This window comes from Gymnodraco acuticeps, unplaced genomic scaffold, assembly GCF_902827175.1.
Source record: "Gymnodraco acuticeps unplaced genomic scaffold, fGymAcu1.1, whole genome shotgun sequence".
Taxonomy (NCBI): Eukaryota; Metazoa; Chordata; class Actinopteri; order Perciformes; family Bathydraconidae; genus Gymnodraco; species Gymnodraco acuticeps.
In genome coordinates, this window is record NW_022991403.1 from 328589 (window position 1) to 350975 (window position 22387).

A 22387-nucleotide genomic window follows, 5' to 3' on the forward strand; every position below is an offset into this window, starting at 1 on the left:
CTGATTTGCAGTCAGAGCATATGTTTTCTGTCTCCTATTCTATCTCACAGCCTACCCCCCCCCCCCTTCTTATCCGTCTGATATCTATCTGTGAAGGACCAGGGTACAGAAAAACAGGAGTGCAGGTTGAGGTGCAAAAATACGGATTTTATTGACCCAATATATGTACAGTTTTAAGATGGGTAATAAAATCAATTAGGTTTAAACAAAAAGGTGTAGATCAATCAATCAATCAATGTTTATTTATATAGCCCAATATCACAAATGTTACATTTGTCTCAGTGGACTTTACAGTTTGTACAAAATATCAGTATGACAATACGACACCCTCTGTCCTTAGACCCTCACATCGTACAAGGAAAAACTTCCGAAGAAAACCCACAGTTTAAAGGGAAAAATGGGAGAAACCTCAGGGAGAGCAACAGAGGAGGGATCCCTCTCCCAGGACGGACAGACGTGCAATAGATGCCGTGTGTAAATTGAAAAGATAATACATTTGCAACATAGGTAGTCCAAATGTTTGGAAATGCATGTGTGTATAATAGGAAGATGAATCCACCAGGATATCCATCCAGGACCTATGATCCAGGACCACAGCCACGACTCAAGATCCAGGACAGAGGAGCGCAGGATCATCCATGACTCCGGATCCCGGCGTATACAGACACCAAAAAGAAAGACATTTGGGGAAGCTGGGTTAATCGGAACATGAGAGTACACAACGTATAGACAGAGAGAAGGAAGAAGTAAGATGTCCCCCGACAAACTAAGCCTATATCAGCAAAACTAGGGGCTGAATCTAATCAGCCCTAACTATAAGCTTTATCAAAAAGGAAGGTCTTAAGCGCACTCTTAAAAACGGATAGGGTGTCTGCCGCCCGAACACAAACTGGAAGCTGATTCCACAAATGTGGAGCTTGATAAGAAAAGGCTCTGGCTCCCATTGTACTTTTAGAGACTCTAGGAACAACCAACAACCCTGCATTCTTGGAACGCAATGCCCTAGTAGGACAGTAGGGTATAATGAGTTATTTAAGGTAAGATGGCGCCTGCCCATTAAGGGATTTGTAGGCGAGAAGAAGAATTTTAAATTCTATCCTGTGTTCTATAGGGAGCCAGTGTAAGGCAGCCAGAACAGGAGTAATGTGGTCCCGTTTCCTAACTCTGGTTAGTACACGAGCTGCAGCATTTTGAATCAGCTGAAGCGACTTGACTGACTTCTTGGTACACCCTGATAATAAAGAGTTACAATAATCCAGCCTTGAAGTAACAAATGCATGGACTAGTTTCTCTGATATTTCTCTGTTGATAGATATCAACAGACACAATCTAGCATGTAAACGCATAAGCAGAACGTCACAAAAATGGGTGATATTCTGTGTGCTCTTCTGTCCAAGAGCAACTCACATACCCCTCCTCATCTCCACACTGCAGGAATTTATAGCACTACTGGTCAGTCCATTATTGCATGCAGGGAAAAGAGGCTCTAAAAAGGGGTGGCTTAAATAGAGTGGCCTCTTCAAACACCCCTCAGGGTTTGAGAGGAATGGTGTAGTCCAATTAGCTGACACATCTATAAAGGCAGGTGTTTCCCATCAGCTCAGCCTTTTGCCAGGAGCAAGGTGAGCTGTAAAACACCGACAATAGGATTACACACAACACAAATCACAATAGATATTTTAAACAAGATTGCGTGCACTCAATCTAGCAAAAATAAAAGCTGTTTTAATCAATGTGTCTGTGTAATGTAAACAAAATCATAACCTTTACCATGTGTGTTCGTTTGTGAGGCTTGTAGCCCTCACACATTCCCCTCCTTCTGGAATCACGCCATGAGAGCGTGATAGGAAGTCCGCAGTAGTGTTGTCCCGGCCAGGAATGTGCTGGATGGTGAAGTTATATGGCTGCATTGCCAGGTACCATCGGGTGATGCGGCTGTTGGCATCCTTCATCCCTGCCATCCACTTCAGGGCTTTATGATCCGTTTGTAGGATGAACTCTCTTCCCAGGAGGTAGTACTTGAGAGTCTAAGTCTTTAGCAAAATCAGGACTACACAAAACAGGGTTCTTACTCAGTGCATCCTTGAGGTCGTTAAAACCAGACTCCGCCTCCTCACTCCACTGCAGCAAAGTTGGGCCCATCCGCTTAGTCATATCTGTTAGAACAGCAGCACGAGAGGAGTAGTTAGGCACAAACCGACGGTACCAACCTGACATTCCCAGGAATGACTTCAGCTGGGTCTTTGTCTGCGGAGGCTGACAGAACTGGATGGCTTGTAGTTTGTGGGTCTGGGGTCTGATAACTCTGTTGCCAATAATATAACCAAGATATTCTGTCTCAGTCCTGCAAAACTGGCACTTTGAGTGGTTGACAGTCAATCCAGCCTCCTTTAGACGTCCAATGCCGGCTTTCAGATGGTCCAAATGATCCTCCCATGTAGCACTGTGAATGACAATATCATCAAGATATGCTGCAGCAAAATCTGACAATCCCAACAATACCTGGTCCATTAATCTTTGGAACGTAGCTGGTGCGCCATGCAGTCCAAACGGCATTACGGAGAACTGGTACAGACCCCATGGTGTACGGAAGGCTGTTAACTCACGGGACTGTGGAGTCAGCGCCACTTGCCAGTAGCCTTTGCATAGATCAATCGTGGTTAGAAACGTTGCTTTGCCCAACCGATCAATGAGTTCATCAATGCAAGGTACTGGATAGGAATCAAACTCAGAAATTGCATTCAGATAACGGAAGTCTATGCAAAACCGTATGGTGCCATCCTTCTTTGGTACCAATACAATGGGGTTGCACCACTCACTTCTTGATACCTCAATGATTCCCAGGGATATCATCAGATCCACTTCCTTTTTAAAAAGGGACACCAGGAGGCGCTCGGGGATTCTGTAGCTCAATCTTCGCACAGAAGCATTCCTCTTTAGCACAATGTTGTGGTCAATAACGTTTGTACAACCAGGATTTTCTTTAAAAACTTCTGGGACACAGAGGGCACTGACCTGGGTTTGTTCATCAGCTGTTAGGTGGTTGAGATCAGGCAAAGCAGCGACAGGTAGAGGAAGGTACTGCGCATCTTCGTCATCCTCTTCTTCCACATGTCTAATCAACAACACTTCCTTTTTGTCGGACCTGGGAAATGTTGGAGATTTAAAGGGATATCTGATCCGCTTTTCAAATCTCCGCGCGTTCCTATGAAGCTGGTTATAATACAGGAAGGAATCCATATCTACAAAGTAACCGTTAACAATAATCTACTTTAATGGCAATATGACAATGCAATACAATCATTACAATACAACATGATATATTACAGTTATATTGTAATGCTTAAGGAGTAATGCCGGCCTACTCCTGCCCTGGTTCGCGTGCTGCGGAGATCCTTCCGCTCGGGCAGCATGTGAAGAGAGGCCGAACGCCAGGGATCCACCGGATATATACCAGAGTAAGAAGGAGGGGTTTGGTGTTAGGTCAGCTGGTCATCTTTTCAGGTCATCTCATTGGGAGACGCAACGCTGGCCAGCAGGAAACCAAACAGGCTCACTTTACAACAAAAGGTCTCAAGGCCTGCATACCTACACCTCCCCCACAGAGCAATAAAACCCTGTTTACTCCAACCAGCCCAGAATGTTTATAGCCATTTGTAGTCCTTACATTTATGAAAGGATAAAACAGAGAAATCAATATAAAACACAAACACAGGTATTGTTTGAACAGTATTCACTTAACTGCTACTATTGATAACCACCAGAGAAACCCAAGGGACCTCTCTTAATAGCACAACCACTGTAGCTCGTTCTAAGTTGAATGCAAATCAGGACATGCTCTCACCTTCCCCCATCTTCCTTTGTCCTCAAAAACACATGTCAACAGGCCCCATATCCAGCTCACAGTTTTACCCAAATTATTCCCATTTTAAGCTTATCCATAGTTTGCTAACATGAATAAATACAAATATAACTCTACAGAAACCATTCCTTTAATAGGTTAACATGCAAAATTCTCTGGGAGCGTGCTTCGCCAGGGGTTGCACCTATTTTTTTCTTTACCTCATAAAGGCCCTTGCCATTTTGCGAGGAGTTTGTTGTCTTGTGTGGGAAGCATAACCAAAACCTTTTGTCCAGCAGAAAAACTCCTCTCCCTGGCAGATCTGTCATACTAGGCCATAAGGTGAACCCTGTTATCGTTTCAACCCGCTCCACAGAAGTGAAATTACACAATCTTTAGTTCATAAAAAAGAACGAGTCATGCTTATCCACCAAAAAAAATATCGTCGCTAAAATTCCTGCCAATTCTTCTAGGCACGTAATTATTGGCTGAACTAGTCCCTTCGAAGCGTAATAATATCTTGGTCCAAAGTCGTGCCACGGTTCGTCACGTGATCGTGCTACACCAATTGGGTAGCTGCATATTGTCAACAGAAGTGAAAGATGGCGGCCGCCATGGTTACGCTAAACCAGACCAAATGGATTCTAAACAGTGCTGTATGCTTGTTTTATGTCATGTTTTGTCATATGTCTTAATACATCACTAAGTCCGAGGTATTTGCGTTATATACGCGGTATTTGTGAGAGGTTTTACTATCTGGGAACAGAGTTGACCATCGAATCAACATTGACTAGCAGCGTTTATCAGCCAACTCCAGCTACAAACAATTTCCCCACGGGGATTAATAAAGTATATCAAACTCATATTTATCAAACTATCATTCCTGGACTGCCATGTTCACATCGCTAGGTTCATTGGGATTATTCCATTAGACTGAGGACTTTTTGTCTGTCTGTTGTTACCCTGTACACGTTAAATGCACTCTTAAAATAAACATGACTTGATTTCTGCGTCCAAGAAGAAGGTTAACTTGTTACGTTAAGTAATTTAGATCAATAAAATGCAGTACTTCCAGGCTGAAGACTTTTCTTTTTGTTGCTGCTTTTAATTGAACTATTCATATCTTAGACTGCACTGTAACTTTTATCCATGTATTTTTTCTTTTAATGTTTCTTTTATTAGCTTTTCTTTTGAATGACTGATTTTAAATGCCATTTTCTTAATGTCTTTAATTTTTTGTAAAACACTTTGAATTGCCTTGTGTTGAAAAGTGCTATATAAATAAACTTGCCTTGCCTTACTTATACCAATGTCCATTGATTCATTTATTTACTCATTCATCCCTCCACAAATGAAAACAACACTGATGAACCATAAAAACGAGATTTATTACAAATATAAAAGGTATGACATAGAAAACAGTAGAAGGACATGTAATGTAGTATAATTGATTGGTGTCAGGCTGGGCGGAGCGGCTGATTGGTGCTGTGATTGCCTCAGCTGGTTAAAAGAGTCCTGCTGATTATACTCTGTTCTAGTACCAAAAACAAACGTATCTATGAGTGATGTGACACTTCTACTAGTGTCAGTTGGGCAAGGCTAGTGTCTAGACTCAAAACTGTGTCCCATGATGCACAATGTCCCAGTCTGTTAAGCAGTGATACAATGCGTGATGATCCAGTTAAATGTCGAACAGTTAAACCTAAAGCCAAGGACTTGGGTGTCTGCTTGCGGCCCTTGGAAGCAAGGTACACAATGTCTTGACAAACAGACAACACTTTCAAATGTACGTCATCATCAATGTTGACATAATGATCCAGTGTTGGCTCCTCAGTGGAACCTATAATCCAGCTGAGCAGATTGTATAGTCCAATGGGGACAACAGTTTGAGATTCAGTGACATTTACATTTTCAGAAGTGGGAGGCCATGGGCATGACATGCCAGGAGTGTCACTAAGCAGTCTTTTCAAAAACAACGCTGCTGTATACAGTGTCCTTGTGTCCTCATGTGTTGTTTGGCACTTTGTTCTCCCTGTTTCATTGTCGCTGTCTGTCTGGCTCAATTCACTGGACTGTGTTGTTTCCGTACCGGATGGATCTGGTAGCATGTCCACGAGTGCATCCTTTGACAGAGTCTCAGCAAAAACCAGTTCGCAGACGTTGCGCTTGGTGGGCATGTGAAACGCTAGCTGAGGGAAATCTTGAGCCAGCCTCTTCTTCAACAGATCCTGTCTGTAACACAACAAAACAGTGACAATTACGAGTCACAGGAGTACCATCAAAAGCAGAGTGGTGGAGGTGATACAAGACATTACAGACTAGAACCTATCTGCCATACAGCACATTTAACACCAAAGAAGCCAAATAAAGGCCCACATCATCACAAACAACACTACACACTACACATCATGGGGGTTTCTCCAAACAGGCCTGTCATACACATTTTGTTTAAAGCTGGCCTTGCACATGATAAATAATAAGACTTGTATTACATTGCAGTTACCTGTAGTTTGAAGCATCAACACCTTCGTTTGCTTTCACCATGTCAATGAAGGCCTGCCTCAGCTGGCCCATTCTAAGCACCTCATTGTTGACAAGCAGCCTCTGGCGGATGATCCTCTCACAGAACAGCTTGTAACTGGCATCAAACATTGCCTCATCCCTACAACACATGAATGAGAAGTAAATAAATGGATAAATGAATAAGTGTTGTGATTGTGTGCACATATAACAGAAGGAAATTGGATGTTTACTTATAATGTTAAGTATGTGTATGTGTATATATATATATAGCCATCGCCGACACACACCTGGACTTCAGTCTGGTGGTAGTGCAAATAGGTAAAGCAATCCAAGGAGAAATAACTTACTGTTCTGTCTCTGGTTTGTCAGGTCTCAGCAAAAACATGGTGTACTGACTGTAACAGCTTTTGTGGTACCGCACCTCCAGAGCCACACAGTCTTTGTCTTTTATATGTAAAAGAACACTTTGGTCATCTTTCTTCTCAGCAGCTTTCTGCAATTTGCCTAAACGGAAAAAAAGGACAACTCAATGAGTTTGTTGACGTATCTCTCACACATAATTGTACCTTTCAGTTATTCAACCACAGAGAATGTGTGTGTGTGTGTGTGTGGTGTGTGTAGTGTGTGTGTGTGGTGTGTGGGTGGGGGAGGGGGTTTGCTTACCTGCTTTTAATGTTTCAGCCTTACACAGTTGATCCCTTTGTCGCTTGCCTGCTTTGATGATCATTTTCTCCTTCATCTTGCATATAATGCACAGGGCAGGAAGGACGGGGCCAGAGCCTGCGATTGGCAGGCCTGACCTTGATCGTAGCTTCTCTGTTTGGCTTCGGTACGTGCTGCGAGACGTCGATGGGATGGGCTCGACCTCAAGGTCCTCCCTAACGTCTTGATCTCCCTCACGTGCGAGCCGTCTTTCCACCTTCGTCATGGCCTTTGTGTCGGTAAACCTTATGTAGCATGTGTGGTGGAAGCCAGCGTCCTCAGGAATATCTTCGAACTCGAAATCAAGACAGTGCTTGTGGTTTTCAGCCACCACGTTCCGAGAGTCTCCCTTCAAGCCGAGCGACCGTTGTAAGCTTGTCCTGTACGTATTCCATCTTGTATTGGTAAAACAATCAACCTTTTCGTGCTTCACAGACGTAATATGCATGTAACAATGTTTGTGTGTTGACAATTTTGACTTTTTGAGACTTTCTGGTGCGTTTTCCTCGTCTCCGCTACTCGATGAAACCATGGCGGCCGCCATCTTTCACTTCTGTTGACAATATGCAGCTACCCAATTGGTGTAGCACGATCACGTGATGAACCGTGGCACGACTTTGGACCAAGATATTATTACGCTTCGAAGGGACTAGTTCAGCCAATAATTACGTGCCTAGAAGAATTGGCAGGAATTTTAGCGACGAAATTTTTTTTGGTGGATAAGCATGAATCGTTCTTTTTTATGAACTAAAGATTGTGTAGTTTCACTTCTGTGGAGCGGGATTTCTTTTCTAAAGGACTTTTCGAGGTTCACCTTGCGGCCTATACCAGGTTTTTTGGTTTATTTGGGCCTCCAACACATTCTGCTGGGCCTGTGCAGTCATTCTGCTCAGTTTCTCCCTCATGTGGACAACATAGACAATGATACTCTGTGGCTCACCTGGTTTGGGATCCTTTTCCCAGTGAGTTTTGAGCAAAGAAAGTGGGCCTCTTACCTCATGTCCATATAAGAGTTCGAACGGGGAGAACCGAGTTGATGCTTGAGGGACTTCTCTGAAAGCAAAAAACACATTGGGTAACCACTAGGGGTGTTGAAAATAATCGTTTCTACGATGCATTGCGATGCGGACGTGGACGATTCGGTCTCGATGCAGTGACGGAAGATAATCAGTTATAGCGTAGTAATGTTGCTTCCTGATTTTCCGGCCGCGGCTTTACTATAACGTTTTTTTTTTCTGTCACTTTAATATCAAATCGGTCGGTGACGCAGAGATCAGGGAACAGACGTGACAGCGGCACAGCATCACCAAACACGGAGCAGTCTGCTTTATCCACCAACACAAGAACACCAGTCCAGAACCAACAGCCTGAAGGACCCGCTCTGAATCACTCCGTGTCGCTGCGGCACAGGGATTTATGTTTTTCAAAAATAATCGCGTTACAATCATGTCAGGTTTTTGGTGGATTTAATTAAGTCTTGGATTGCAAAGTATGAATGTCCTCTAGCAATTTTCAGACGATATATACTTGTGTAAAGTTTGTGAAGGCAGGAGGAAAAAAGCTTCCGCGATCACCGTCTCCTCTCCGTTCCTCCAAACCCCGCCCCCTCCCTGAAAATAATGAGTGACAGGCTGATAGTGACCCGATAGAAACTTTATTAGTCACTTAATCACTGAAATATAATGAAGCTAACTTAATCTCATACATTCATGGGATTTATGTAACAGTAAGACAGAGAATGTAAGTGTGCACCCACATGCAGTATTTTAGTTGTTATATGCTGTTGTAAATACTCCTGTTGTCTTCTGTGTTCAGACTCAAGTCCTGTGTGTAATGCCACATTCAGGACATTCAGTGTCCTTTCTTTAACAGAAGGCCGTTGCTAGAAGCTACAGCTAGACTGCAGAAGCATTATTTTTTTGTTTTTGAGGATGGAACAACTTCACACACAGATATAGGGAGGCTAGACCTATACAATTCATTTATTTTGGTTTATAAATGAATGTCAAGACATTTATGTTATTGATTTCTGAAGCACTTTCTAAATAATAAAAAGAGAGTTCATATGTATTTACTGCATGTATGCATTGATGAAAAATAAGCCATGTGCAGTAATATAGAAAATTGAGGATGCAACGCATTGGTATGAATCGTGATGCATCGGGATATCGAATTGAATCGAATCGTTGACAGGATAATCGTAATCTAATCGAATCGTGAGACCAGTGAAGATGCACAGCCCTAGTAACCACTGGTCCCAATCAGATCCTGTTTCACAGATGAACTTCCTGAGCATTTGTTTCAGTGTTTGGTTAAACCTCTCCGTCAAACCATCAGTCTGAGGATGGTAGGGGGTAGTCCTGATTATTTTAATCCCCAGTAGTTTATACACATCCTGTATTAACTTAGACATAAAGTTAGTCCCTTGATCAGTAAGAATTTATTTGGGAAACCCTACTCTCGCAAAGAACTGCATCAAACAAAAAGCAATTGACTTTGCTTTGACAGTTTTAAACGGAAAAACTTCAGGATATCTTGTAGCGTAGTCAGTTATTACTAGCATGAAGCGATTTCCAGACTTGCTTCTTTCTACCGGGCCCACAATGTCCATACCTAATCGTTCAAATGGAGTAGTTATGACTGGCAATGGTTGAAGAGGGACTTTTGAAGGGTATTTGGCTGAGGTTTGTTGACATTGAGGACAACTTTTGCAATACTGCGCCACATCAGCGCGTAGACCAGGCCAGTGGAAATGTCTCTGGATTCGGTCAACAGTTTTGCGTTTCCCTAGGTGACCTGCCCAGGGAATAGAGTGACCCAGCTCAAGGACAAGGTCTCTAACAGACTTTGGTACCATCAGCTGCTGTTGGCGATACAATAGATATTTTAAACAAGATTGCCTGCACTCAATCTAGCAAAATAAAGCTGTTTTAAATCAATGTGTCTGTGTAATGTAAACAAAATCATAACCTTTACGATGTGTGTTCGTTTGTGATGTTTGTAGCCCTCACACTATCCATCTATATATCTATCTATTTATCTATCTACAAGCACTGAAAAAACTGAAACATTGACTTTAATTAAATGTATTATATTTACCGCACCGTTGTGACGAAAAGGGAGCTGAGCCAGAAGGCAAAGCTCTCTGTATACCAGGCCATTTTCGTTCCTACCCTCACCTATGGTCATGAAGGATGGGTTATGACCGAAAGAACGAGATCGCGGATACAAGCGGCCGAGATGGGTTATCTCCGCAGGGTGGCTGGTGTCTCCCTTAGGGATAAGGTGAGAAGTTCAGTCATCGAAAGGAGCCAGTTGAGGTGGTTCGGGCACCTAGTTAGGATGCCACCTGGGCGCCTCCCTAGGGAGGTGTTCCAGGCACGTCCAGCTGGGAAGAGACCAAGGGGTAGACCTAGGACCAGGTGGAGGGATTATATCTCTTCACTGGCCTGGGAGCGCCTTGGGATCCCCCAGTCAGAGCTGGTTGATGTCACCTGGGAAAAGAAAGTTTGGGGCTCTCTGCTGGAACTGCTACCCCCGCGACCCGACCACGGATAAGCGGGAGAAGATGGATATACATATATACACATATATATACATATATATATCCATATATACATATATACGTACATATATACATATATATATATATATATATGTATATATATACATATATACATATATATATATGTATATATATATACATGTATATATATATATATATATATGTGTATATATATATATGTATATGTATACATATATATATGTATATATATACATATATATATATATGTATATATATATGTATATATATACATATATATATATATATGTATATATATACATGTATATATGTATATATATACATGTATATATATACATGTATATATATACATATATACATGTATATATATACATGTATGTATATACATATATACGTGTATATATATGCATATATATGTGTATATATATGCATATGTATATATATATATATATACATGTATGTATATACATATATATGTGTATATATATATGCATATATATGTGTATATATATATATGCATATATATATGTATATACATATATATGTATACATATATGTATATATATATATATGTATATATATGTGTATATATGTATACATATATGTATATATATATATATATGTATATATATGTGTATATATGTATACGTATATATATATGTATATATATGTGTATATATATATATATGTATGTGTATATATATATATATATATGTATATATATGTATGTATATATGTATGTATATATGTATATATATGTATATATGGATATACATATGTGTATATATGTATATGTATATATGTATATATGTATATATGTATATATATATGTATATATATATATATATATATATATATATATATGATCATCAAGTAAAGGTGTGTTCATTTATGCAGGTGCTGTACCCACATTCTCAAATTATTTTTCGTGAGACGTCATACTGTAATATATTTCAGTTAGGAAGCACTTTACAAACAACTCCTTACATATAATGATGATATAGTTGACGTAGCAATTTTAGCCAAAGCTGCAGGCCTGACAGTGTTGGCAAGTCTCGTCACGTCAACATTTTTGTTTTAAACGATTGGATGGACGGTCATTCAGTGTCCCCAGAGGATGGATCCTGACTGAGTATCCATTGATCTCCCTTATCTTTAAAATGTGTTCAATACTTGCGTACTTAATTGTGAAACTAAACTGGGGAACAATAATGTGAACGTTGTCAGAGGAAATCATGATATAAATGATTAGATATTCCTGAAATGTAGCACATATCACTTTGGATTTTATATTCGTATTATATCATTGTAACAAATACTTTAAAGTCACTCATTGTCTACTGACTTTCAGTACAAAAAGGAGCTTTGGAAGGAGCATCTTTTGCAAGAATATTTTTAAAATATTAAATATCTCTTGTTAGTGTGAAAAGGGAATTCCAATATCTAATTTAGCGATATTGCATATTACTGCCTACCATAGCAAACGCCTCAATGCTGGGCATGAGACTGTCAAGGTTCAAGGTTCTTTGTCAAACGAACATAGCTACAGTGTAGTTATGTTGATGAAAATCTTGTGTCACAGGCTTCTCCAACAGTGCAACACAAAACACAGATAAACAGAAAAATATAGTGCAAGTAAATAGTAAATAGAAAATACAAGAAGAAAAATAGTTTAAAAAAGTGAAATAGTCAAATAGTGCAATAAGACTCTATATGCAAGTCATTGAAATATGATATATTAGGGATACAGATAAATCATTTTTAAGTAGCAGCCAGATGAATGTTAAGGATGTTGTTTCAGCAGTTCAGGTGTTTAACAGTCTTATCGCCTGTGGTATGAAGCTGTCTCTGAATCTGGTGGTTTTAGTCCGGATGCTGCGGTACCACCTGCCAGACGGCAGCAGACAGAACAGTTTTTGGCTGGGGTGATGGGGGTCTTTTATAATCCGGAGGGATTTCTTCCTGATCAAAGCAAAGGTCCTCCATGGATGGCAGCTCCATCCTGGTGATGTTCTGTGCAGTTTTCACCCCCCTCTGTAAAGCCTTACGATTAAGGGCGGTGCAGCTATGGCGTCGTCTGTGGACCTGTTTGCTCTGTAGGCAAACTGCAGGGGGTTCCAGAGAGTCAGGGAGAGAGGAGGTGATGAATGATTTGACTAACCGCTCAAAGCACTTCATTATGATGGAGGTGAGTGCTACTGGGCGGTAGTTGCTGAGGCTGGTGATTTTTGTCTTTTTGGGGACAGGAACGATGGTGGAGTGTTTGAAGCATGTGGGGACTACAGACTTTAGCAGGGACCTGTTGAAGATGTCTGTGAACACCTCTGCCAGCTGAACTGCACACACCCTGAGAACACGGCCAGGGATGCCATCCAACCCAGTCTCACGGCATTTCGTGTTATAGTCACAACATTTAATCTATTGATTCGTGTTCACCAACACAATTTTTCCCTTTTTTTTTTTCGTGTCACACAGAACGATTTTAAAAGCAATGTATTTCTATTGGTAGTATGTTTCGTGCCTGCAGCACGTCTTTTTGTCCGTTCGGGTCCTGGCAGACCGGAAGCTGTGGGGTTCATAAAAACATGTTCTTACTCAATATCAAGCCACGATTATTGTTTTTATTTTAAATCGTATAATGTCTGACTTTTTTTGTCGTCTGTGAGGAAAAGAAATGGGGCTCAAAGCCTCAGAGTACTGAAATCTGTATTTCCTTCTAATTTGTTATTCTTTTCTAAATAACACAGTTATTTACTCACCAATAACACACAATTATCCTTGTTGTTATTTATTTGTTTGATTCCATAATCTCTGGCTTTTTTGGCATCCATCAGGAACTGAATTTCAAAATAAAAATAACCTGAAACAGACGTAGCATCATTGCGATACACAGCCACTGAACTGATTACCCAAGATCCTCAGCTATGGTTTAAGCTCGCTGATTGGATGTTTTAGCCGCAATGCATGTAGGGATATGGTGTTCATGCCATATCAAATCCGAAAAACTTTTTTTTTTAAAGAAAATAATACTTTATTCCGAGTGTTTTTGCTTTTCTCTTTGAAGGTCATCACATAACGGCATTGTAATACACGGTTCGGCTGCATTACATATTACAGATCTGCCGTAGTTCTTTATTTATAGAGCCCTGATGAGAAGACCTTTGGAAAAACTGGAAGAAATACAGCCGAAACGGAATACTTGACGTGGATCATAAATATATCAACAATTAAACAACATCTTCAATTTATCTTCACACAATACGTCTCTTTGCAGTATTAACACTAATTCAGCTGACTTTTACATTTAATCTAATTCATAGTGTGAAGCTGACAATTGAGCGGCCCGACCAAGCAAGGAGGCAGAGGCAGAACGTCCAAAAATACAACCCGGTGTGGGCATTTATTAACTCATACACATATGATATGAAACAGCCTCAATCTGCTGCTCCTGTGCGCACAGTCACCAGCCACCACACTACCAGACTCCCAACAGACAGGGCAACAGAGCCTAAATACACACCCACACTAATCAAACCAACAGGACACAGGTGAGGGGGGAGGAGACAACACAGGGCAGCAGGTGCACACAATCAGCAACAGACATGGGGATAGGGGAACACTTTTCAACATAAAACATATAAAAGGACTTGTAGTTTTTAAAGATATTACTGATTTTCTTTGAATATAAGAATGTAAATACTGAGTCTGAAATAGTATAGCAATATGCTGTAAAATTATGTGAAAGCATGAATAAAACTACACATCTTCAGATGTTGTACATACATAAGTGTCCTACACTAATAATACAAAGTTATTATGGCTGTGTGTACCTTGTGTGCACCGCATAGTGGTTAAAGCACGTTATTGAATTATTGTTTTTATGTGTTATAGTTGATTAAAAAAATATTAAGAGTACATACTTTCATAGGGGAAAGTAGAAGGTCAATGATAGAAATATAGAATATAAAAAATCAAGAAGATACTGTAAGTGATCTCTACAATAAAACAGTTTAGTGCAGGATGTACAAAGATATTAATAGGAGGAGGTGCAAAACAGAAAAACGAATTAACCTTTATTTCAACATTAAATAATACTTTAGATTAAGGTCTTCTTTCAAATAAGAAAAAAACGTTGGGGGTATCTATCTACAGATAAATATTAAGCCTGACAAAGTACTTAACGTCTAATATATTGCTTTCCTGCAATGTTAACTATGTTGAAGCACTTATTTCAACTGATATTATACATATGAATTATACCCTTATGTATGTAGATAGTATAAGAAATGTGCAGAATATGACAGTTTAATGGTGGAGGTATACACACATATTGATAGATGTCTTGTCATTCAAAAATGTAAAGGTGAAGTAGACAAGGACAAGGAGGCTAGCTGTAAAACCTGTGACCCAAGTTTTTCATTCTTTGCATAACTACACCGTAGTTGTGTATATGATATGTCAATAAACCTTAGAAAATCTTGAAATCTTGAAAGGGATGTGCAAAATAGCCATAATATACAGTCTTTAATTAACTATTAGTAGAGAATAACGAGTAATGAATATACTTTATTACTCGTTTCCATTCATGTCAATTGCAGATAAATGTCTTCTCCCATTTTTTTACCCTTAAACTGTGGGTTTTCTCTGGAAGTTTTTCCTTGTACGATGTGAGGGTCTAAGGATAGAGGGTGTCATTTTTCTCATACTGATATTCTGAACAATCTGTGCTGTTGTATTAGCTGTAGAGTGTCTCTACTGTAGGCTATTTTTATTATATGTACAGCACTTTGGCTCGACCAAAAATCGTTTAGAAAATGTGCTATATAAATAATACTTGATTTGATTTGATTCTCAAGCACCAACTATCAAATACCTCTCCTGATTGTTGGCACTTGACAATCACTTTCCCTGAATTGTACTCAGGTGTAACTAAAATCTGATTTAAGGGTTGTTTATATTTCACATCATTAATCAGAATCTGCAAAGTAACTCAAATAAATGTAGTGGAGCAAAAATATCAGGTTAACCTCTGAATTGTAGTGGAGTAGAATTACAAAGTAACAATGAGCTGTCATGTGGGTATTAATGCTGCGCATTATGGACACAAGCGATTTTCACCCATTTATTAATTATATGTTTTACATTTGATAACACCAATATGTTTAATACTGGCAACTTCTAATTGTGGGAAAAACGAAAAGGTTCAGTAGAGACGTCCCATAGAACATTTTGCGAAACACAATAGCCAGCATGTGTAGTTCTGGGGGGTGGGGCTGGTCCCGTTCGAGTCCAGTTTTGGATAGTCTGCCGTGGTTTCGTTCCATTTCAAACAGCTGTTTGACGCTCGGCGTAACCTTGGCGCACTGCCACTCCAACATCCAATCCCAGAGCTTGAAGATTAATCACGGGGACAGTAGACCTAAACGATAGCTGGGGATTATGGGTAGTGTAGTGTCTTCGGCCATCCTAAACTCAGAAATGTTTTTCGGATTTGATATGGCATTAACTGTCACGGTCTGTGTTGTGTTTTGTCTTGTCTTGTCTTTTTCAGTCTTTGGTTTCCTGTTTTATTTTTGAAAAGTGTTCACCTCCTGTTTTGCCTGTTGGTTTCTGTCTGTTTTCCCTCCCTGATTACCCGATTGTGTTAACCTGGTGCCCCTGGGTTTTCTCCTCCCTCATCACCTGTCTTTTGTTTGTTTGATTAGTCATGTGTGCATTTAGGTTCTGTATTTTCTGTTAGTCTTTGTTAGTTCCTTGTTGTTGATGGACTGTGTTCTCTGGGAAGAGTTCTGTCTTTAAACCTTGAAATAAAGGTATTTTTCTGTTAATCTGCATTTGGGTCCTGCTTGCCTCTCTCAACCCTGACAGAAGGAACTAACCAAGGATGGGCCCAGCAGATCCTTTTGAGTTGGAATTACTTAGTTTTTCCTTTTCTTTGGCTGGCTGTTCTGATAAGTGGAGGGCAGCGTCTGGAGTTCAGCAGCGAGAGGCTGCTCTAGCTGAGGCACACCAGATGGCTATGGAGAAGCCAGATTTAGTGAAATTCTTACCTGGCTGGATTTTGGATTTCCTCTCGGTGTGTTATCCCCTGCCTGCTAGCCCCAGCAGCCCTAGCCACAGAAGCCATGGTTCCGGCTCCAGTACAGGCCCCAGCAGCCATGGTCCAAGTTCTGGCCCCAGCAGCCATGGTTTCGACTCCAGCCCCTCGTCTCCGGCCGACGCCAGCTCCCCGTGTCCTATCAGCGTACCGGCCGACGCCAGCTCCCTGTGCCCTGTCGGCATTCCGGCCGACTCCAGCCCCCCGTGTTCTGTTGGCGAACCGACTGTCTCAAGTCTCCTCTCGAGTCTCCTCTCAAGTCCCCCCTCGAGTCTCCTCTCGAGTCTCCTCTCAAGTCCCCCCTCGAGTCTCCTCTCAAGTCCCCCCTCGAGTCTCCTCTCACGCCCCCCCTCGAGTTCCCTCTCAAGTCACCCCTCGAGTTCCCTCTCAAGTCACCCCTCGAGTTCCCTCTCAAGTCACCTCTTGAGTTCCCTCTCAAGTCTCCTCTCGAGTTCCCTCTCAAGCCTCCTTTCAAGTCACCTCTCGAGTTCCCTCTCGAGTCCACTCAAGTCACCTCTCGAGTTCCCTCTCGAGTCCACTCTCAAGTCACCTCTCGAGTTCCCTCTCGAGTCCACTCTCAAGTCACCTCTCGAGTTCCCTCTCGAGTCCACTCTCAAGTCACCTCTCGAGTTCCCTCTCAAGTCCCTCCTCCAGCTCCCTCTCGAGTCCCCTCTCGAGTCACCTCTCGAGTCCCCTCTCGAGTCACCTCTCGAGTCCACTCTCAAGTCACCTCTCGAGTCTCCTCTCGAGTTCCCTCTCGAGTCACCCCTCCAGCTCCCTCTCGAGTTCCCTCTCAAGTCACCCCTCCAGCTCCCTCTCGAGTCACCTCTCGAGTTCCCTCTCAAGTCCCCTCTCGAGTCACCTCTCGAGTTCCATCTCTAGTCCCTCCTCTAGTCACTTATCTAGTCCCCTATCTAGTCCCTCCTCTGGTCCCTTCCCGAGTCCCTCCTCTAGTCCCTTCCCAAGTCCCTTCTCTAGTCACTTCTCTAGTCCCATCTCTAGTAAATTCTCTAGTCCCCTCTCCAGTTCCCTCTCCAGTTCCTTCTCCAGTTCCCTCTCCAGTTCCCTCTCGAGTCCCCTTGTCTAGTCCCTTGTCTAGTCCCTCCTTGTTTCCCCTCTCTAGTCCCTCCTCGTTTCCCCTCTCGAGTCCCCTCTCTAGTTCCCCCTTGGTTCCCCTCTCGAGTCTCCTCTCAAGTCCCTACCCAATGTCCTGGTCCGTTGGAGGTTCCGCTGGGGGTCCTGCCAACTCCAGTTCCTGTCCCGTTGGAGGCCCTGCCGACTACTCCTCTGCCGGGGGTCCTGCCAATCCTATGTCCGTGCCATTGGAGGTTCCGCTGGAGGTCCTGCCAACACTATGTCCTGTGCCGTTGGAGGTTCCGCTGGGGGTCCTGCCAACTCTATGTCCTGTCCCGTTGGGGGTCCCGCCGACTACTCTCCTGCCGGGGGTCCTGCCAACCCCATGTCCTGTGCCGTTGGAGGTCCCGCCGACTACTCTCCTGCAGGGGTTCCTGCCAACCCTGTGTCCTGTCCCGTTGGGGTCCCGCCGACAACTCCTCTGCCGGGGGTCCTGCCAACCCTGTGTCCTGTCCCGTTGGGGGACCCGCCGACGACTCTTCTGCCGGGGGTCCTGCCAATCCCATGTCTTGTTCCGTTGGAGGTCCCGCCATCACCTGTCTCGCCGGGGGTCCTGCCAACTCCTGGTCCTCTTCCGTGGGTATTCCTGCCAAAGCCTGTCCCACCGGCTCCGGTTCCTGTTCTGCCGACACCGGGTCCTGCCCGGCCTCCGGAGCTGTCTGGTCTTCGCCCTCGAGCCCGGCCCCCTGAGAGCCGCGGTCTTCGCCCTCGGGCCCGGCCCCCTGACTCTTCCTTGGATTCTGCCTTGCCCCAGGGCCGTCCGCTCGAGTCCCCCACCTTGGACTCTGCCTTGACCCCGGGCCGTCCGCCCGAGTCCCCCTTTTTGAACTCTGCCTTGCCCCTGGGACCGTCCGCCCGAGTCCCCATCCTTGAACTCTGCCTTGCCCCCGGGCCGTCCGCCCGAGTCCCCCTTTTTGAACTCTGCCTTGCCCCCGGGCCGTCCGCCCGAGACCCCTTCCAGGTCCTCCGCTGTGCTCCTGGGCTGTCAGCCCAAACCCGTCCTCCAGACCCCCTCCACCCACCCTGTTGGCCCTAGTTTTGTATGATTAGTCATGTGTGCATTTAGGTTCTGTGTTTTCTGTTAGTCTTTGTTAGTTCCTTGTTGTTGTTGGACTGTGTTCTCTGGGAAGAGTTCTGTCTTTAAACCTTGAAATAAAGGTATTTTCTGTTAATCTGCATTTGGGTCCTGCTTGCCTCTCTCAACCCTGACATTAACACCATATCCCTACATGCATTGCGGCTAAAACATCCAATCAGCAAGCTTAAACCATAGCTGAGGATCTTGGGTAATCAGTTCAGTGGCTGTGTATCGCAATGATGCTCGAAATGTCCCTTATAGGCCTACGTCTGTTTCCGGTTATTTTTATTTTGAAATTCAGTTCCTGACGGACGCCAAAAAATCCAGAGATTATGCAATTAAACAAATAAATAACAGTAAGGATAAGGATAATTGTGTGTTATTGGTGAGTAAATAACAGTGTGTTATTTAGAAGGAAAAACATATTTAAAAAGGACCCCCATTTATTTTCCTCACGGACGGCAAAGAAAGTCAGAAATCATACGATTTAAAATAAAAACAATAATCGTGGCTTGATATTGAGTAAGAACATGTTTTTATGAACCCCACAGCTTCCGGTCTTCCAAGACCCGAACGGACAAAAAGACGTGCTGCAGGCTCGAAACATACTAAAATCGTTCTGTGTGACACGAAAAAAAGTGGAAAATCGTGTTGGTGAACACGAATGAATAGATTAAATGTTGTGACTATAACACGAAATGCTGTGAGACTGGGTTGTGCCATCAGGTCCAGGAGCCTTGTGTGGGTTAACCCTTTTAAAGGATTTACACACATCTGCCCTGTTTAAAACAAAAGGGCAGGGCTCCTGATCCTTCTGTGCCTCCACAGCCTGGCTGCTCTCAAATCGTACAAAAAAACTGTTCAGCTCATCTGGGAGAGATGCGCACGCAGACACTCCCGCAGCACCCCCCGCTGCTCCTTTGTAGTCTGTTATTGTTCTTAGTCCCGCCCACATGTTCCGGGTGTTACAGCCTTTGAAGTCAGATTCCACCTTCTCTTTGTAGCCTACTGTCTCTTTGCATTGCTGATTGCTCTCCGGGGTTCATACCTAGAATTCCTGTACTCCTCCAAATCTCCAGCTCTGTGCGCGATAGTGTGCGCTTTCAGTTTGCCACGCACCTCACTGTTTATCCAGGGCTTTTGATTTGGGAATGTTCGTACAGAAACCTTCGGTACCACGTCATCGATGCATTTCCCAATGTAGCAGATGACCGTATCCGTGTGTGTGTTGATGGTGTTGTCCTCAAACACACTCCACTCCGTAGATTCAAAGCAATCTTGCAGAGCTGAATCTGACTCCTAACTCCATCGTTGTAGTGTCTTTGTTACTGGTCTGTCCCGTAAGTTTCTGCCTGTAAGCAGCAGCAGCAGTGAGATGTGGTCTGATTTGCCGAAGGGAGGGCAAGGGAGAGCCTTATATCCATGTCGAAAAGGGGAATAAACATGGTCCAGTATGTTTCCCCCGCGCGTCGGGCAGCTGATGTGTTGGTAGTACTTCGGCAGGACCTTCTTCGTGTTAGCGGTGTTAAAATCCCCGGCCACAATGAACGCCGCCTCTGGCCGTGAAGTCTCTGTCTTGTCGATAATCCCAAACAGTTGATCGAGTGCCGTGTTGTTGTCGGCGAGCGGCGGAATATACACTGCTGTTATCACAACATATGTGAATTCTCTCGGCAGGTGAAAAGCCCGGCAAGAGGTGCTCTAAATGAGGGGAAGAAATAACCCTCACATCTGTGTACCAGTTCTTGTTAATCATGATACACACACCGCCTCCTTTACTTTTCTCCGAGTTAACTGTCCAGACTCCTGGCGGAAAATAGTGAATCCATCAGGAACAATGGCGGATTCCGGGATAGCGGGGCAAGTCTCAATGAGAATGAACACATTACAGTTCTTAATGTTCCGTTGAAAAGCAATCCGACTTTTGAGTTCATCTAGCTTATTTTCAATCGATTGAACATTAGCCAGAAGAATAGTCGGAAGAGGGGGTCGGTTTCCTCGTTTTCTCAGACCAGCAGCCCGGCGCGGGACTCCCACTTGGTCTTCCTCCTGCTTCTCTTAGGTAGGACAGCAACAGGCAGGGGCGCCGTAAGGGGGTGAAAAGTTAGGACGATTCTAAGGGCCCGTGACTGACAGGGGCCCCAAATATTTTTAGAACATTAACAAAAAAAATGTAAGTAACCTTTCATCAATAATCAATAATTAACATTAATATAACGTCTTATTGATGATGTACTCACTAAACTTAAGATTAATTTAACTTATTTTCTTCCAAAAGTTAATTATCCAAAGCATCGAACACCACCATCTATTTACATGTAATGGTTTGGTCCTGCCTCCAAACGCTGTGCGGCACCGCACTTTCTAGCAGCAGAGAGTGAGAGCATGTGAGGAGGGATGCTAGTACTTGGTACTTACGTGTGTACAATGTCTCAACGACTAACAAAGTCAGGCTTTCAAGAAAGAAAATAAAGGAGAGAAAGACAAGAGAGAGGGACTAAAGGGCGACAGTATGTCACCCAGTTTTTCAAAAGAAAAGGTGGGTGTGGTCCATGAGTGGTGGAAATTAGTCTGTTAGCTAAGCTTAATCCATTGTAAATAATAATTGTAATATTTTGCTGACATTAATACATTAATACGTCATACTGTTAATATCTTCACAGAAAATTCAGAGGTTTTTCATTTCACTCCTCTTTTAGCTGACATTTAATAAATGCAGGTACATTTTTAGCAGCTATTCATACTAAATCAGTTGTCCCTCCCCCTGGTGCCAGGACCAACAGATCCATCTCTAGGCTCCACAGGCCTGTCCCCCCATAAGGCTTTGCAGTCTTGCCATGCTGTCCATTGAAAGCCAGTTGGCTAGAAAGCTGGACTTCAAGGACTTGATCAGTGACTTTGCCTGTAAGAAGGCTAGGCGCTGGGCTCTTGGTGAGTAAGGCTGAGCAAGGGCTCGTAATAACTGTTGAAGGGCAAGGCTATGGTAACGATATTGGATCATTACACAAGAGATGCATGATGAGAAAAAGACTGAGAACAGGTAATAGGCTCTGATTTACCACCATCAGGCCTTTTCATTTCCATTTCCGTATTGTTACACTTTAATACCCGCTTATTTTGTAGTTGGTATGTATATTTAATAGGGCTGTCAAACTATTACAATTTTTAATCAGATTAATCACAGCTTAAAAATGAATTAATCATGATTAATCACCATTCGAACTATGTCCAAAATATGCCATTTCTTTATGTATATTGTTGTGGGAATGGAAAGATAAATGAAAGAAGGCAGATATATCCATTTAACATACAGTATCTAGCCTATGTTTATTATAACATTGTTCTGTGTGTCAAAATGAAAGACAGCCCACACACCTATCAATCATCAAACCGTGGGGTCTTAATTCATTACGTGTTGATTTCTATCAACGGGGGAGTACTTTAGGAAAGTCGGGGGGGGCTAGTGGA

The 22387-nt window shown here is 42.8% G+C and overlaps 2 protein-coding genes across 2 annotated transcripts in view; one reads left to right on the plus strand and one right to left on the minus strand.

The window, feature by feature from the left end:
- znrf1 (zinc and ring finger 1) overlaps positions 1-22387 on the plus strand; it is a 138531-nt gene that overhangs the window by 106510 nt on the left and 9634 nt on the right. The window lies entirely within an intron of this gene.
- Positions 5254-6802, minus strand: LOC117532411. The gene is made up of 2 exons (XM_034195736.1): positions 6345-6802; positions 5254-6073 (listed from the first exon to the last, which is right to left on the minus strand). The coding sequence occupies exons 1-2, from the start codon at positions 6566-6568 to the stop codon at positions 5398-5400; spliced, it is 900 nt and encodes a 299-aa protein (XP_034051627.1). The 5' UTR covers positions 6569-6802; the 3' UTR covers positions 5254-5397.